The following is a 17,209-nucleotide window of genomic DNA, read 5'->3' as shown; positions in this document are numbered from 1 at the left end:
TTAATGTCTTTCGTTACTAGCAGTAGCGAAGGCGTTAGAAGTGGCTTTAAAAAAAATTTCAGACAGGCAGTTTCTAAAGGCAACCCCAGAGCTCTCGGAACTACAGAACTGTGGAAGGTCCTTCTTTCCGTCCCCCGCGCCTGCACTCTGGCTGCGGAGAAGGCGGGAGGCCGGGCGAGGGGGAAACTGGGAACCGGAAGTGAAGGCAGATTGCCTCCTTCGTCGCTGTTGGTGCCGCCATACGCGTTCGCCTTGCTCAGGTAAGGTTTGGCCTTCTTTACCATCCATTTTCATCTGCGTTTCTCTGCAGCCATCCTATTGCATGGACTCCTGATACCCCTTCCACAGGCTATGGCCTGGTCTCTGGGGCCTACTTGGGTCGTTATTTCCATCACTTGCATCCCTTTTTAAGAGCAAAGAGCTCCTGGGGGGAGGTAGGGAAGCTAGAAAGGCTCAATCCAAGATGGTGGCCTCGGCGCCATTGTGTTGCCTTAGATCGCCGCTCCTCCGCGGGCCTGTTGTTTACTGGAGGCCCCAGCGACGGTGAGAGGCGGCGCTAGGCATCTGATGGTCCCCGGCATTTTGCAGAGGGCGGGGCTCTTTTCCCCTCCCTCTCATTTCTGGGTCCTCTGGGCCCGCGGTGGGACCAGGGGGAGGAGCCCCTTCTGGGCCTAGGCGGGCTTCTCACCTCGATGTGCCCCCCTTTACTTGGAGCGCTTTGCAGGTGCTTTAGGGGGATGCCCTTGGTGTTTTTCGGGAGGGAGCCTCAGTGCGGAGTAAGGCGGCGGCGGAGGCCGCTCGGTGCAGGCTCCCTTCAGGCCGCGCGTCGCCCTCCCAGCTGCCACCTTCTTAGTCGCTGCGCGGTGGCGAGAGGACTTTCTCCCTTACCGCCCGCCCCGCGTCGTTGGTTAATTACACCGGGATTTTTAAGTCGCAGGTGGACGTTCCTGAGGAGCGGGAGGCTGGTGAGCTGTGGGAGGTGAATGCAGCCACATGATGTTTTCATTTTGAGGAGTGAGCGCTCTGCGCAGTGATGACCTTCATCTATCACCCTTGACTGATGGCTGCCACGCTGGGGTTGACAGTTCGAGAGTCAGGGACAGCGCAGGGTCTTCCTTGAGGATTTTTCAGGGTTTGCCCCATCGCCTCCATTCTCCCCTCCCGCGCTCATATTCTGCTTTTCGTTACCTGTTCGTTTTCCTCACTGTCCCTTACAGGCGAGGAGTTCATAAGCCTTCGCCCCTCTGATCCTAACCTTGCTGGGAGCCTGGGACCTGACCCCCGCCCCTGGAACTACTTTTCCCATTCCCCGTATTACTCTTTTGTGTTTTGTGTTTCTTCCTTCCTTTTATGTCCAGGTAAAGGTTTCATAGTTTAGGGAAAGCGGGAAGGATGTGGGGATGGAAGAGAGATGGCGAAGGCTCTGCTCATGACTGATGTTTTTTTCTGTTTTTGTTTTCCCCCCTAGCTCTTCTGTCAGAAACTAGTGTGTCTCGTCTTCTATTCCCTAAGCCCCCGCTTTCCTCCTCCCCTGTTTTCACTTACTCTGCGTGAACCATTCAGAGACCCCTCCCCTTCTCCCCCTGCCGGCCCAGTTATGGCAGAGAACGATGTGGACAATGAGCTCTTGGACTATGAAGACGATGAGGTGGAGACCGCAGCTGGGGGAGACGGTGCTGAGGCCCCTGCCAAGAAGGACGTTAAGGGCTCCTACGTCTCCATCCATAGCTCTGGCTTTCGAGACTTTCTGCTCAAGCCAGAGTTGCTGCGGGCCATTGTCGACTGTGGCTTCGAGCATCCCTCAGAAGGTAAATTTTCTCTTGGGCATAGAGTACTCATTAGACACTTTGATGATCCTAAAACAGATGTGTTCCTGGTCCTTCAGTGATACAGACATATTTAGGATAGACCAGGAAATAAGGAAGTACCGGAAGTACCAGAAACTATTTTAGCGGCAGAAGAGGTTTATATTGGCTGGTCTTTTATTTGTGGTAGCATGAAAGTGCTGGTGATCCAAAAGCAACTTAGAGGCCTGCTGTTCGTTTTTGTGACTGGCTATTTTCCTTGTCTGCTAGTTTCTAATTTTGTCACTTTGACTTGTAATTTTAAATTCCAGAGAGGAGCTCGTGGCACCTTTAGTTCTCCTCTCTTGGGCCAGGCTCACTCTGATTTCTGGAAACCTTTATGGTTGTTCTAAAGGTGGCTGCCTTCTGGGTCAGATACCAAGTCCTTCATTTAGTCCAAGGTTGTAGGGTTGTATGACCTAAAGCATGGCAGTCTAAGTAGGAGAAATGGCCTGTGGCAGGCACTCAAATGTCATGGATTGTTTAAGGAAAATAAGGACAGAGAGAAGCACCTAAGGTGAGCGGTTGGTAAGTTGCAGTTGGCTTGTTAGGAGGGGATGGTGGTTGTAGGGGGTTGGTCAGAACTAGAGGAAGCTTAAGCTAGAAGGAACTAGGAGGGTCTGATTTGAAGATGAGTTTGATTGATTAAAGGAGCCTGGAGATAGAAAGTATCTGGGAATTGACAAGAACCATTTAAGAATTCACTGGCAAGAAATGGGTTTGGGTGGTGGAAAAGGTTATCTGGAGACTGAAGCCTAATTTATTTTTTCTTCTACATTTAGTTCAGCATGAGTGCATCCCTCAGGCCATTCTGGGAATGGATGTCTTATGCCAGGCCAAGTCAGGCATGGGAAAGACGGCAGTGTTTGTGCTGGCCACACTGCAACAGCTGGAGCCAGTTACTGGGCAGGTACAGTTGGGGAGAGTACTGGGGAGGACATTTTGTTAGGAATGTTTGGGCAGGGTGTTTTTAGCTCAGCTACATGGTGCATTCAGAACTGTGAGTGCTTGTTGCTAAGATGATCTCTGTCCCCCTTGAGGCCCTGGGGAATATTTTGTAATAATCATGGGGTTAATGATTTAGATCTCAGAGTTGGAATCATTTATGATCTGCCAGGTATGCTTTTGTGACAGTCACTTCCCCAGTGGGATAGTGAAGGGATTTACTGTCTTTCCATCTGCTTACCCTCAAGGTGTCTGTGCTGGTGATGTGTCACACTCGGGAGCTGGCTTTTCAGATCAGCAAGGAGTATGAGCGCTTCTCTAAATACATGCCCAATGTCAAGGTAAGCCAAGGTAGAGAGACCGGGGAGAGTGAGGGTGTGGGCAGCTGGAGGCATTGGGGACTTACAGACCAGCAGTCTTCATGCCAAGCAGATGCTAAATACACATGAATCTCAGTTACGTCTAATAGATAGTAAGTTCTTGCAAACTTTGTTGTATAAGAGGTTTACATTCTAGGGCTTATGATTTACATTATAACGTCAGAGGTGCATACTATTACTAATTTTGCAGAGGCTTTAATTTCCGTTGGTTTTTTTTTAAACACTAAATATGCTTGTGCAACAGGAGACTGGGTGGTTGGTCTGTGTGGGAAGCTTACTGCTTCCTTACGCTGACACTTTGATTCATTTCAGTGTGCTTTGGTTGACAGTTTGAGAATTATGGGGTGTATGGCAAGAGAAGGCTGAAAACTCCAAAATGGCTGTAGTGTGATGAAAATTTTGAGAATTCTTTAAAGTGGCAGAAAATTGAAAGATGTCTGGGAGCCACAACAAAGTTGGCTTGAGTTCTCCATTACATAACCTTGATGTGTATAGCCTCCAACCTTCCTGGCTAGGAGCTGTGAAGAATAGTACTTTTTGTTCAGATTGTTACAATTTTTTCCGTTATTTTACATATATATGTGCATATATATGCACACACACATACATACATTCGCATACACACACTTTTGTAGTTGATATTTTTTTCTTTTGGAGAGAGAGAAAGAAACATGATGTGAGAATGAAACATTGATTCAGCTGCCTCTTGCACACCTCTTACCAGGGATTGAGCTCACAACCCTGTTACTATATTTTAAAAATAATTTAAAATACGGAAGTAGAACTGGTAGTACCTGCATGGTAAAAATGCTTCAGTAATCTGGAAGGCTTTACAATGAAAAAATTTGTGTTCTTCCATCTCTAATCCTACTTCACAGAAGATAATCTCTTAACTTTTTTTGAAAGTTATGATGGGTCTGTGAAAACAAGTATTAAGCACTGTTTTCTCAATTTATCAACTTACAGGCCTTTTTGACTTAGCTCATTTACATTGTTCCTTTTGAAACAATAATTTTAATTCTCCAAGTATGGTTGGAATGCTGTATACATGTAGGTGTCCATGTTAATGTATATCTCTACTTTTATACTGTATCAATAGTGTTTACTTTCTGTCTTTTCTCCTAGCAATCTTGTCTAGGTTGATTCTAAAACTTGGAAACCAGGAGAGAGTTTCCATTGTTATGACTATGGAAACATTTATTGTTGAGCTCTGTGGTGTCAAGATGAAATATCAATTGTCATATTTTCTTTTGCCCAAAACTATGCTACAGTGACTTGAAGAGGCTGGGCCAGTTCTACAGAATGTCCTTTTTAACTTTTTTTTTTTTTTTAAACCCTCACCTGAGGATATGTTTTTCATTGATTTTTGTTTTTGAGAGAGAGAGAAACATTGATGTGAGAGAGACACAATGATCAGGTGTCTCCTGTATGCACCCTGACCGGAATCAAACCCACAGTCTTTTTGGTGTATGGGACGATTCTCTAACCATGCTCTAACCAAGCCACCCTGCTGGAGCTTGTCTGGTTCCTCCTTTATGGTGGTGGTTGGCTTGTACTTTTCTCCCAATATTTCCTGTAAACTGAAATTTTTTGACAGGAATTCTTCATAGGTGATGCTGTGTACCTCCTGTTTTGTTGTAAACCTGGGTGTCCCACATTTAGTGATTTTAGGTTTACTATAGAATTAGGGTCATGATAGCCTGATTCCTTGATTGATCTCCCCCCAAAGAAACTAGAAAGCAGTTTTTGGTGTTACACTGCACTAAGTCCCAGGTCCTCAAAAACCATTCTCCTAATGGTTTTAATGTGGTGTAATATGTTTAGCCTGAATCAGTAATTTCATAGGGTTTGTACAGAGCAGTTTAAATATCTAGGTTGAGTTAGGATAACTTGATGTCCCATGAGCTGTGGTGTACTTGACACTGCTGTTCTCATTCTTGCAGTGAAGCCTAGTGTTGAAGTCATGGGAAGGAAGGTGGTTAGGTTAAGGCAGAGGAACTGAATGCTGGTCCTAACTGCCCAGATTAGTCATGTAACTTTGGGCGTGTCACTTTTGTTTTGTAGCCTCAATGTTTGGGGATATAGTAATTTTAGATTAGATGATCTCTAATGTTCCTTTTAGCTCTGAAATGTTCTAAGAATTTGTTTGGATCGAACTGAAAGGATGGGAACTATGGGGAGATTGGAATCGTCATTTCATTGTGAGACACTCTTTCTCCTGGGCTGGCAGGTTGCTGTGTTTTTTGGTGGTCTGTCTATCAAGAAGGATGAAGAGGTGCTGAAGAAGAACTGCCCGCATATCGTCGTGGGGACCCCTGGCCGCATCCTAGCCTTGGCTCGAAATAAGAGCCTCAACCTCAAACACATTAAACACTTTATCTTGGATGAATGTGATAAGATGCTTGAACAGCTCGGTGAGTGGCAATGCTGGGACTGGACTTGTTACTTGGCAGTTGCCTTTTGGAACCAAATGATTCTTATTTGATACAGGAGCACTGTAGTGCATATGCCTTTTAAGCAGCTTGGTGCTCCGGGAGGATGATGTCCTTCCTGGTCTCCCATTCTGTGCTAGATGTTTTTTTATCTTTGAGAGGAGGGACTTCACAGATCATGGATATCAGTTCCACCACCCTTTATAGGTTCTTACTGGGGGTCAGAGGGGAAATACTAAACTGAAGGAGGGGATGGCCTACCCTTCTGACAGCCTTAGTACAGCATATCTCATCATTTCCAGCTGAAGAGAGTGTTGCTGGGTGTTTATGTGGCTTGGTATTCTGGTGTGCTAAGGGGTTAAAGAAAATTTTCTCTAAGAACTCAAATTTGGTGAGTGAGAGAATGGCGATGGACAATAGCCTTATGATCTTTGGCTATTTTAGATTGCAAGCTATAAGGTGGACTCCGGTAGAGATGTCTTACTTGCCTGGCTGGTAGGAAGGTGTGATCGAGAGAAAGCAGGGAGTGGACTCTTGACAGCTGGAATGTAATAGGTGTGCTGTATTTGTAACTATCCGGGGCTTGGGAGAGCAGTAGGGATAAAGGACTTGTAAAGTGTTTTTCAAAGGTCTTATCCTTGGGCACCTCCCGTGGTGGGCTAGTCCCTCTTTTGTAGTTGTAGCCTTTGGGGTTTCATCGTATTTCTTGCCTGCTTAAAACCTACAGAGCTGGAATCTGATCCCAAATCTTGATTCCAAATTCATTGTTCTACCTCTTGTATTATTACTGTGGATATAATTTCATGAGGGGTGGAGGAAATAGAGACCTGAGGCAAATCTTCCCTTGAATTGACTCTTGCTTACACATCTTTTTCTTGTAGACATGCGTCGGGATGTCCAGGAAATTTTTCGCATGACCCCCCATGAGAAGCAGGTCATGATGTTCAGTGCTACCTTGAGCAAAGAGATCCGTCCAGTCTGCCGCAAGTTCATGCAAGACGTAAATACCCTTCTACCTTCTCTTCCTCCACTCCCTGCCCACTGCCTCCTCCCCTTCCGTGCCCTCTTCCTCCAGACTCCCTTGTCCTTCAAGCGCCAAGAAGGGGGCACGAGCCCATCTGGGAGTGATGACTCCTTGAAGAGACATGCAGAGGCAGAGACAGCTAGCATTAGGGTCTGCGCGGGTGCCAGGGAAATTCCGGAAGACTTGGTCGGGTTAACGTGAGAGCGGGTAGTGTTCGACTTTTTTTTTTTTAAATCACAGCATTTTTGAACCTCTTCTCCCTTTTGGGGGAGGGCAGGGTTTTCTGCCCTACCACCCATCCATCGTCTCCTACATATCCCCTACAGCCACGCACCCTCAAGGTGGCATCGAGCATACAACTGGAGCCTTCTGCTCCCCAAAACTCATAACCTCCCGGTGGCAGGAGAGCAAGACAGGGACAGACAGATGGCAGGGCATGTCCAAAAGAAGAGCAAACAGCACAAATGAATCTGCTCCCTCCCCACCTCCAGGGGTGGGGGCCTTTGGCACCTCAGTCCCCGATCCCCTACTCCTTCCCACCGAACCTCCTCGCACCCACGTGGAACCTCGGTTGATGTGAGCCATGAGCTGGTTGATGTGAGCCATGAGCCGGCAGCAGAGAGAAGCACTGTGGCGCAGCGGGGGAATTCAGACGGCACCCGGCGGTGGATGGCGGCAGCGGAGGCCGCGGGGAAACCTGACCAGGAAGCTGAGGACCAAACCAGCCTCTTTTTCTGTTCCCGGTTTTTTTCCTGAACCCAAGGCGTGCCGTGCTCCTTGTTTCCCCCACATGTGTTGGGGTGGGGAGGGGTGTCCTGAATGGGCTGGTAGATTTTTTTTTTCCCTTTTGTTTAATAGTCAGGGGAGAGGGGTATAGGAAAGGTAAAGTGAGGTGCTCTACTTGGTGTAACCAGGTGGGCTAGGGATTGGGGCTAGGCAGCCCGTTGTGTAAGCAGTGGAGTGTGTTGTTTACCTCCCTGCTCTGCTCCTCCCATGGGATAACTCCTTGTCTGTAGCTGGACTTGGGGCTGCAATGAGTTTTGAAGAAGGCCATGGAACTTCTTTTTGGAAAGCCTGCCTTTGCTAGCCTGCCTTCTGCGATTGGCTTCTAGTTGTCTCCTATGACATATCGGTTCCTGAAGTCTTGGAACCTGGGTCTTTTTTTTTTTTAATATTTTTTTTTAATTTTAGAGAGAGGAAGGGAGAAGGGGAGAGAGAGATAGAAACATCAATGATGAGAGGAATTGATCGGCTGCCTCCTGCACTCCCCTGTTTGGGATAAAGCTGGCAACTGAGGCATATGCCCTGACAGGGAATTGAACCGTGACTTCCTGGTTCATAGTCAGCACTCAACCACTGAGCCATGCCAGCCGGGCGGAACCTGGGTCTTAATGTTAATTATGTTCCCAAGTTAGTGAAGAGTGCTAGGAAATCTGGGCTCTGGAGTTGGGTTTTGTGTTGGTCTCTTTTTTTAAAACTTACTAAAATTTTTTAATTTGCCTTTTTTAATGCTACCTTCCTCCCCTTCAAGGGTAAAAAGATAAGTGCATATCTGCAATTCTGAATTGCTTAGCACCACTCACTGATGCCTTCCATGTGACACTGCCTATGGTGTGAGTTTCAGCTCAGAGAGCAGTCTCATCTGGAGCTATGCCCTGTGGTCCAGGGCAAATTGTTACTTGAGTAATTTTTGCTTCTCCTTTCATGGCGTTCTGATGATGTCCATCGTAGCATTCCATCTTTTTAACGCAGATATGACCCGCCTAGTGCAGAGAACACTCTGATGGACAGTCCTTGACCTTCCCCCACATTCTTATACTTGCTCTGATGGAATTACTCTGATGTTGAGTCAGCATTTCCCATCATTTCCCGAGTGTTTGGGTCATGTTCTCCCTTTGAGAATCTTTTATTTATTTTTCCTTCCCCACCTCCATTTGAGGTAATGGCATCTTGCTGTTGAGTGGTTTCTCTGCTCCTTTTTCTCCCTGCAAAGTTCTTTCCATGACAGTTTCCAGTTGGGCAGTCTTATAATTCCCCTGATAGGGAGGAAATTAGGTCAAAGGTGGAAGAGACCATATGAAAATGGGGATGTTTTGGGGGGTGGGGTGAAGTTTTCAGTTTTCTCTCTTCCCATTCCCCCCATGGGGTGTATTGGAGATCAACTTCCTCCACCCCCCCAGGTTTAACCCCCCCGCTCTGCCCTCCTCCCGTTCCCCACCCCTTCCTCCCCCCCCCCCCCCCCAGCCAATGGAGATCTTCGTGGATGATGAGACGAAGCTGACGCTGCATGGCTTGCAGCAGTACTACGTGAAACTGAAGGACAACGAGAAGAACCGGAAGCTCTTTGACCTTTTGGATGTCCTTGAGTTCAACCAGGTCAGTTCAAGGTCCATTGGGAGAAGGAGCAGGTTTCCAACTGTAGCAGAAATCTTTATTCAATACCCTGTTATTGAGGAAACCACATAAATGATGTGAGAGAGTGGTGGAGATGCTCCCTTAAGTGAAATCCTTTTAAGTCCTCACCCAAGTATGTTTTTATTGATTTGAGAGAGAGAGCATGAGCAATTGGTTGCCTCCATGTATGTGACCTGACTGGGAATCGAACCCACAACCTATTTTGTGTATACTGGACAGTGTTCCTACCAACCAAGCCTCCCAGCCAGGGCTTAAGTGAAGTTCTTTTAAATGAGAATATAAATGTCTTGGAGCTGAGCACGAGCAAGGTGAGAACTGCTTTTCTGTTCCATTGCTAGCACAGATAGGTACGTAATAAATAAGCTCAGTAAATAAACCTCAAAGAAAATCCTTAAAGGGTTTTAATTAGGTGGTAAAAGTTGTGAAATACCTTGATTATACTGTTAGGTTCTTATATTTGTTTTTCTTGTACTATTTACTGAGGAGATGTTTTATCACTTTGTTATGTAGTTTATTTGCACTAAAATCTACCTAGAATTAGGATAAAGTTACATTTAGAGAAGAAGAAACATGAGAAATTCCTTTAATTACTGAAAACTTTCATACAACATCATACATGCATGGACCCACATTTCTACACACACGTGCGCACACGCACAGGTGGTGATCTTTGTGAAGTCTGTGCAGCGCTGCATCGCCCTGGCCCAGCTCCTGGTGGAGCAGAACTTCCCAGCCATCGCCATCCACCGTGGGATGCCCCAGGAGGAGAGGTGAGCTGGAAATGGGGAAGATGTTTTGTGTCCTTGGGAGACTATTGAGAGAAGGAACTCTCAACATTTTTCTAATTTCCTTTCTCACAAAGGCTTTCTCGGTATCAGCAGTTTAAAGATTTTCAACGACGAATTCTTGTGGCTACCAACCTATTCGGCCGAGGCATGGACATTGAGCGAGTGAACATTGCCTTTAACTATGACATGCCTGAGGATTCCGACACCTACCTGCATCGGGTAAGCCCCGCACCCACAAGGCCTTTCAGGGACCTCGCCCACCCCCCTATTTTCTGTCTTTATAGCACACATCTTCATCCCTCCCTTTGGGCGTTTTATTCCTTGGAGTCTTCCAGTCTTGCCTTCTGTCTCCTCCTAGGTGGCCAGAGCAGGCCGGTTTGGCACCAAGGGATTGGCCATCACGTTTGTGTCAGATGAGAATGATGCCAAGATCCTCAATGATGTGCAGGATCGCTTTGAGGTCAATATTAGTGAGCTGCCCGATGAGATAGACATCTCCTCCTACAGTGAGTACTGATCATAGGAACCGGTTCCCCCAATGCATGTAATTCTCCTTGTTTCTTATTGTGTTTGTCTGAAGTCCCATTATGTGGGTAAAGCCCATAGTACATAATGGGCACCTGACAAATTCACACCCCCCTGATCTCGATGCTGTATTGGGATGTTCTGTTCACCTTTATATGGGATCTTGTTTCTCATCAAATTATTTCTTTCCCCATTCCCAAGTCTGCCCTTTAGACGCAGACACCACACAGACATCTGCGTGTATGGGCGTGTGTGTTTCTGCCAACCTCTTCTTTTTATGTCTTATTCTAACTGTCATTTTCTCTTCAGTTGAACAGACACGATAGAGGGCTGATCCGCCTGTTCTGGAATGTGACAGTCTTGTCCCTCTTCAGATGACACCAGGCGTGGGGGTGAAGGAGACACTACTGCCACCTACCCCTGACAAGCCCCAAGCCCACCCCATGCCTTCCCTCTTTCCACCCCATGCCTTCCCTCTTTTGCATCACCACTTCTAAATCCCCATTTCCTTATTTGTCAGAAATTTTTTTAACAAAACTAAAAAACACATGTGTCTATGGTGTCTGTAAGTGCTCCTTTTATTGCATTCGGGGTGAGGTTTTATGTTATTTATGTGGGGCCAAGGTCATCAGTAGGAGTGGTCAAAGGGGAGGATGTGGCTAAAAAGACTGCAGAGGTCATGGTTCCCACTGCTCTCCAGTTTCTGGCCCTCTATGGAGGTGTCTTCTGTTTTTCTTCATGGCCTGGGAGAGACTGGTATGTTTCTTTCCGTCTCAGGGCAGGTGCTGTGTGGTGTTTGCCGTGTTGGAGGGTGAAGTGAGAACTCAGGAGGCTTAGGTTTCTCCTCCCAGGCTCGCTCTGTGTCTCCTCATCTGCTCCTTCAGCTTCTGGATCTTGAGCACCAGGGCTTGGGCTTCCCAGGCCCCCTCTTGCCCTTCCAGCAGGGCCTGGTACAGCTCCAGCTGCTGCTCCAGCAGCTCCTCAGCCTGGGCCAGCTCAGCTGTGCGGCGGCCAGGACCCTGGGGGAGGGGCGTGAGGAAGGAGCATCAGCCAGGGCAAGGGGCTGAGGTTTGCTGGGAGTTGGGAATTCGACCTCTCCAGTTTTAGACGCCGTTAGTGTAAGGGTAGCTTTCTGTCTTAGGCGAAGGAGGGACAGATAGAGATCACTGGCCCAGGAGATATGATTGGACTCAGGAGGAAGGAAAGGACTGCCTGCCCCTCCCCCTTCAGAAATAATTAACTTAGATGAGGGGAAATTCCTGCTCAAGGACTTGCTGGACTGCAGGGAGGGGGGTGCTGGGAGTGTGAGCCCTAAGGTGGGGGGGCGGGGGGGATGCTGGGAAGCTGAGAACTGGGAATAAGCACCAAACTCCAGGCATCTGGGTTAGTATCTGCTCTGTAGGCCTGTGGTACAGGGTGAGGTTGAAGGGACCCCACCGGGACAAATCTCCCCTCATGCCTTCCACCCTCACTGCCACTTACCGTGTTGGGGGACCTCACCTTCCCACTGCCTGTGGAGCTGGTCTGCTCTTTTGTGCTTGTCTTGGGGCTCTGGGAGCAGCACCTTTGGGATCCCTGAGGCACCAGGGGCCAGGAAGGCAGGAGGAGGCGGCAGCAACATCGGGAGAGCCCGAGCAGGAGGACCATGGCGGTTGAGGCAGGGAGCTGTCTGAGCTGCCCAGGAACTGGCTTGTACCGGGTCTTGGCCTTGGCCTCGCTTCATTGCCTGGCCCTGCCCCTGCCCCTGCCCTCCTCCCTCCCAACCTGACGCTAGACTCCTGTTCCCAACATGAAAATGTTCTTGCCAGTTTAGGCAGAATGGCCTTTAGGACACACGCCCAGCCTACCACGTCTTGTCTTTATTCCTCTCCATTATGTAAGGTAGAATTATAGTCAAACCTTGGTTCTTGAATGTCTCCCATCTGGAACAATTCATTTCTTGACCAAGTTCACAAAAAAATGTCTGTTGAACAAGCTTGGGTTTTCTGCTGGACAACTCATATGCTGATACAATGTGATGAAAGGCCTCCCTCAGGCCACAAAGGAGAGAATGTGCCAGTATGAGTCAGTATGCCACTAACATCTCAGGAAATTGTGCTGTGAATATTTTTGTGGGTTTTTTTTACTTTTGTTGCTGGCGAAATGGATTAGCAAAATTTTAAAACAAAGGCCATCAAGAATGCTAATGTTGCTAAGTATGTGAAAGAAACTGATCACAGGCAATTGAAGTAGAAAAACTGCTATTGATTTGGTTAAATGAAAGCAGTTAACAGGTGACAGCATTTTGGAGGCAGTGATACGTGAAAAAGCGAAGATACATGCTGACCTGAGACATCCCTGGAATGAGTGCTGAAAGTGATTCATTAAGGTTAGTAGGGGGTGGTTCAATAAATTTAAGAGTTTGTTTATAGACTAAGTATGTTAGATGCATATATAAGAGAGGTTAAAACGGAATCATTTGGGGATCTGGAACTAATTCAATTTACGTTATTTCTAATAGAAATAATGATTTGGTTTTTAAACAAATAGCTTCTCAAACAGCCTTCCAGAAGGAATTAAGTTTGAGAACCAAGGTTCCACTGTGTATCACTGGTTTTGTGGAGGAGGAAAGTGGCTCAGAGGGTTTCTTCAGCACTCATTTGTCCAGCAAGTATCTGTTGGTTCCCGCTGTGGGCCAGATGTGCTCAAGGCTCCACAGCTGGAGGGTTCCCACCCAGGTCTACCTGACTTGAAAACAACTACCCATTGACCTGGCTCTGGTATTGATTTTCCTTTAATTTCCTTTCCTCTTGCTGGCCCAGTATGACCTTTCTTTCCCTGTTGTGCATTGCATGTTGTGGGGTTTGCCTTTGGTAGGTCTGCACTGCGGTGACCACTTTTACCCTTGGCTCCTGACAGCATGACGGTACAGATTTCAAGCATTGTTGGACCAGTGAGATCTCCCTTCACATCTGCACTAGATCAAAAGCCTTGTCCACACACTGAGTGTGAGCCTGGTGGCTCCGCAGTAGGCTTCCTGAGGTGTGTCGAGAGTGTTGTTCTGTTGGAGGGCACAGCCACATCCCTCTGGGCAGAGGTTGCTCAGAGAATGGATGGGTCATCTAGGAAAAGTCAGAAAAACATGCTTCAGAAGGCAAGATTGCTGGAGAGTAGATGGCTGCAAACCAGCTTTGGGACATCACACTAAATTCAGAGGTGGTCTGCCATGTGTAGGGGTCCAGGAACCAGCGGCTGACCTTCCAGGAGGTCAGAGGTTCTCCAACCTGGGGGCTGAAGTACCTTTAGATGAGGTCAAGGACCTCATAATTTCTATTAGCCTACATGTGTCCCACTTTTTGGTAGAAAAAGAACCATGAACTGGAAAATTTGGAGTTTTCCCTCATGTCTCTTGGTGATAGAGTTATGCGTGACTCACATTTGAGTAGCAGTGTATGCATGGCTTAAAGTCTTAATTATTGGAACATAAGAGGCCCACACGACTGTTGTTAGAGTGACGGGGAACTATCCAATATAAGGTTACACAACCCACAAGAAATGAACATTGAAACTAAACACATTTATAAATTAAAAGCAAGATGAGCAGCTATTAAAACATGAAATTCCTGGAAGACAAGCTAAATGATGCTCTAATAAAGTATCCTTCCTGAAAACTAGACATTACAACAATCCAAGTTTTTTATTTTAGGGTATGAACTGTAATATGGACGAACCTCCAGTAATTTATAGTCAGTAGTCCTACACCGTAAGTTGAAAGAGTGGATTTTGGCTTTGCTCTTCTGTGAGAGCTAAAGAAAGGACTGGCATTTGAGTAGTTCTACTGGATGAGCTGTGGATCCATCATCATGGAAATGAAGGAATAAAAAATATGTAAACTGGATTACCTAATTTTATGTTGCTATGTATATTTATTTACTTTTTGTTACTGAGTTGTTTTTTAAATCCTTATCCGAGGACATTTTTCCATTGCTTTTCAGAGACAGTGGAGGGGGAGGGGGAGAGAGAGACACCGATGTGGGAGACACATCAATTGGTTGTCTCCTGTACGTGCCCCGACTGGGGCTGGGGATCGAGCCTGCAACCGAGGTATGTGTCCTTGGCTGGAATCGAACCAGGGACCCTTCTGCTGCTCCAACCACAAAGCCAAACCGGCCAGGGTCTGAGTATTAATCAAATGAGAGTTCTGGCCTGGCCTCTGCAGGAGGGGCCTGCCTTCAGCCAGGGGCAGGCAGGGGATTATGGGAAGTATGCACAAGTGCAGGGCTCCCTGAGGCCAGTGTACTGATGGTGCCTTTAATGTTGCATCCTACCTGGCAGGTTGGCAGAAACCATTTGTGCCTTCATGTGAAACTTGTGGAGATGGTTACTTAGGAATATTGAAGTCCATCCATTACATTAATTCCAGAGCTAACTACGTATCAGAGACCCTGCTGGGCACTTATTCTTGTCACAGTTGACCATGGTAACCTTTCAAGAAGGCTTTCTCAATTTCATTTTTTTTTTTTTTACATGTAGATGTCCAGTTGCTCCAGCACCATTTGTTGAAAAGATTACTGTTTCTCCATTGTATGGCCTTTACTTCTGCTCCAAAAGTCAGTTGACTGTTGGCCTGGCCAGTGTGGCTCAGCTGGTGAGTGTCATCCCGTGCACCAAAAGGTCGCTGGTTGGATTCCTGGTCAGGACACATGCCCAGGTTGCAGGCTTGATCCCTAGTAGGGGGCGTGCAGGAGGCAGCCAATAGATGTTTCTCTCTCTCTCCCCATCCCTTCTCTCTCTCTAAAATCAATAAAAACATTTTTTAGCCCAGCCAGGCGTGGCTCAGCGGTTGAGCCTCGACCTGCGATCCAGGCGATTGGGGTTCGATTCCCGGTCAGTGCACATGCCCGGTTGCGGGCTCAATCAATGACTCATCATTGGTGTTTCTATCTCTCCCTCTCCTGTCCTCTCTCTGATATCAATGAAGATATATTTTTAAAAAACCACAAAAACATTTTTTTAAAAAATCGGTTGACTATTTTTGTGGGTCTATTTCTGGGTTCTCTATTCTCTTCTGATCTGTCAGTTCTTTGACCGATACCACATTGTATTTTTGTTGTTGTTAATCCTCACCAGAGGATATTTTTTCCATTAATTTTTAGAGGGAATGGAAGGGAGGCGGCGGGGGGGTTGGGGAGAGAAACATCCATGTGAGTGAGACACATCAATTGGTTGCCTCCTGCACACACCCCAACTGGGTCCAGGGATCGAACCTGCAACCTAGGTACGTACCCTTGACCAGGAATTGAACCCAAGACCCTTGCACTCTAACCACTGAGTCAAACCGGCCAGGGCACCACACTGTCTTTATTACTGTAGCTTGATAGTAAGTCTTGATGTCAGTCCTCCAACTTTGTTCTTCTGCAGTGTACTGGCTATTGTGGCTCTTTTGCCTCTCCATATAAACTTTAGAATCAATTTGTCAATATCCATAAAATAACGTGCTGGGATTTTTAAAAAATTGAGATAGAGTGAGAGAGATGCAGATGCATCAGTTGGTTGCCTCCTGCATGTGCCCCTACTGGGGATCGAACCCACTGCCTTTTTGGTATATGGGACAATGCTCCAACCACTGGAGCCACACTGGCCAGGGGCAGCCTGCTGGGATTTTGATTGGAGTTGTGTTGAATCTATAGATCAAGTTGGGAAGGACTGACACCTTGACAATATTGACTCTTCCTATCCACTAGCATGGAACGTCTATTTAGTTCTTTAATTTGTTTCATTAGGGTTTTATAGTTTTCCTCATAGAGAGCTTGTAAAAATTTTATTAGATTTGTACCTAAGTATTTCATTTTGGGGAGGATGCTAATGTAAGTGGTATTGTGGGGAGTTTTTTTGTGTGTTTTTTAAAAATTATTTTTATTGATTTCAAAGAGAGGAAGGGAGAGGGAGAGAGAGATAGGAACACCAATGATGAGAGAGTCACTGATCAGCTGCCTCCTGCACGCCCCCCCACTGGGGATCGAGCCCGAAACCAGGGCATGTGCCTTGGCCGGGAATCAAACCGAGATGATCCGGATCCTAGGCCGATGCCCAACCTCTGAGTCGCGCTGGCTGGGCATATTGTGTGTTCTTTCAATCCTCACCCAATGATATTTTTTCCATTGCTTTACAGAGAGCATGGAAGGGAGAGGGAGAGAGAGAGATTGATTGCCCCCGTCACGGGCCCTGACTGGGGCTGGGGATCGAGCCTGCAGCTGAAGTATGTGCCCTTGACCGTAATCAAACCCAGGACCCTTCTGTCTGCAGGCTGACGCTCTATCCACTGAGCCAAACCTGCCAGGGCAATGGTATTGTGTTTTTAATTTGAACTTCCACTTGTTCATTGCTGGTATATAGAAAAATGATTGACTTGTATATTAACCATGTATCCTGCAACCTTGCTATGATTGTTTGTTGTGAGTTTCATGAGGTTTTTTTTGTTGTTATTAGTTCTTTGGATTTTCTACAGTCATGTCATCTGCCAACAGAGACAGCGTTATTTCCTCCTTCCCAATCTATGCCTTTTACTTCCTTTTGTTTGTTGGTTTGTTTTGTTTTTCTGTTTTACTTCACTAGCTAGGACCTCCAGTATGATGTTGAAAAGAAGTGGGAGAGGGGACATCCTTGCCTTGTTCCTGATCTTGGCAGGAAAGCTTCTAGTTTCTCACTATTGAGTATGTTAGCTATGTGTGTGTGTATTTTATAGATGTTCTTTATCAAGTTGAGAAAGTTCCTTTATTCCTAATTTGCTAAGAGTTTTTATAATGAATAGGTGCTAGATTTTGTCAAGTACTTTTTCTGCATCTGTTGATATGAACATGTGGTTTTTCCCTTTTAG

The 17,209-nt window shown here is 46.6% G+C and overlaps 2 protein-coding genes and 1 non-coding gene across 3 annotated transcripts; 2 read left to right on the top strand and 1 right to left on the bottom strand.

The window, feature by feature from the left end:
• Positions 1-156: 156 nt before the first annotated feature.
• On the top strand, positions 157-10,910 carry DDX39B (DExD-box helicase 39B). The gene is made up of 11 exons (XM_087817269.1): positions 157-260; positions 1,469-1,808; positions 2,627-2,754; positions 3,038-3,130; positions 5,400-5,583; positions 6,483-6,601; positions 8,870-9,001; positions 9,701-9,810; positions 9,903-10,047; positions 10,187-10,334; positions 10,663-10,910. Exons 2-11 carry the CDS (start codon positions 1,598-1,600, stop codon positions 10,677-10,679), a joined length of 1,287 nt encoding a protein of 428 aa, XP_087673395.1. The 5' UTR covers positions 157-260; positions 1,469-1,597; the 3' UTR covers positions 10,680-10,910.
• Positions 989-1,066, top strand: LOC148093000 (small nucleolar RNA SNORD83). The gene has a single exon (XR_015714650.1). It is a non-coding gene; the product is annotated as a small nucleolar RNA SNORD83 (small nucleolar RNA).
• Positions 10,911-11,186: 276 nt separating the features above from the next.
• On the bottom strand, positions 11,187-12,000 carry MCCD1 (mitochondrial coiled-coil domain 1). Its single transcript, XM_016215340.2, has 2 exons — positions 11,836-12,000; positions 11,187-11,372 (listed from the first exon to the last, which is right to left on the bottom strand). The coding sequence occupies exons 1-2, from the start codon at positions 11,998-12,000 to the stop codon at positions 11,187-11,189; spliced, it is 351 nt and encodes a 116-aa protein (XP_016070826.2).
• Positions 12,001-17,209: the final 5,209 nt, after the last annotated feature.

The sequence above is a fragment of the Miniopterus natalensis genome, chromosome 5 (genome assembly GCF_054644295.1).
Source record: "Miniopterus natalensis isolate mMinNat1 chromosome 5, mMinNat1.hap1, whole genome shotgun sequence".
Classification (NCBI taxonomy): Eukaryota; Metazoa; Chordata; class Mammalia; order Chiroptera; family Miniopteridae; genus Miniopterus; species Miniopterus natalensis.
This window is presented reverse-complemented; position numbering and strand designations above follow the sequence as displayed.

Bases quoted from the DNA above. Each gene is read 5' to 3' on its own strand.
- DDX39B (XM_087817269.1), top strand. From the start codon at position 1,598: ATGGCAGAGAACGATGTGGACAATGAGCTCTTGGACTATGAAGACGAT. The intron at 1,809-2,626 runs GTAAATTTTCTC...TTCTACATTTAG, and splicing joins CTTCGAGCATCCCTCAGAAG to TTCAGCATGAGTGCATCCCT. The intron at 6,602-8,869 runs GTAAATACCCTT...CCCCCCCCCCAG, and splicing joins GCCGCAAGTTCATGCAAGAC to CCAATGGAGATCTTCGTGGA.
- MCCD1 (XM_016215340.2), bottom strand. From the start codon at position 12,000: ATGGTCCTCCTGCTCGGGCTCTCCCGATGTTGCTGCCGCCTCCTCCTG. The intron at 11,373-11,835 runs GTAAGTGGCAGT...CCCCTCCCCCAG, and splicing joins AGGTGAGGTCCCCCAACACG to GGTCCTGGCCGCCGCACAGC.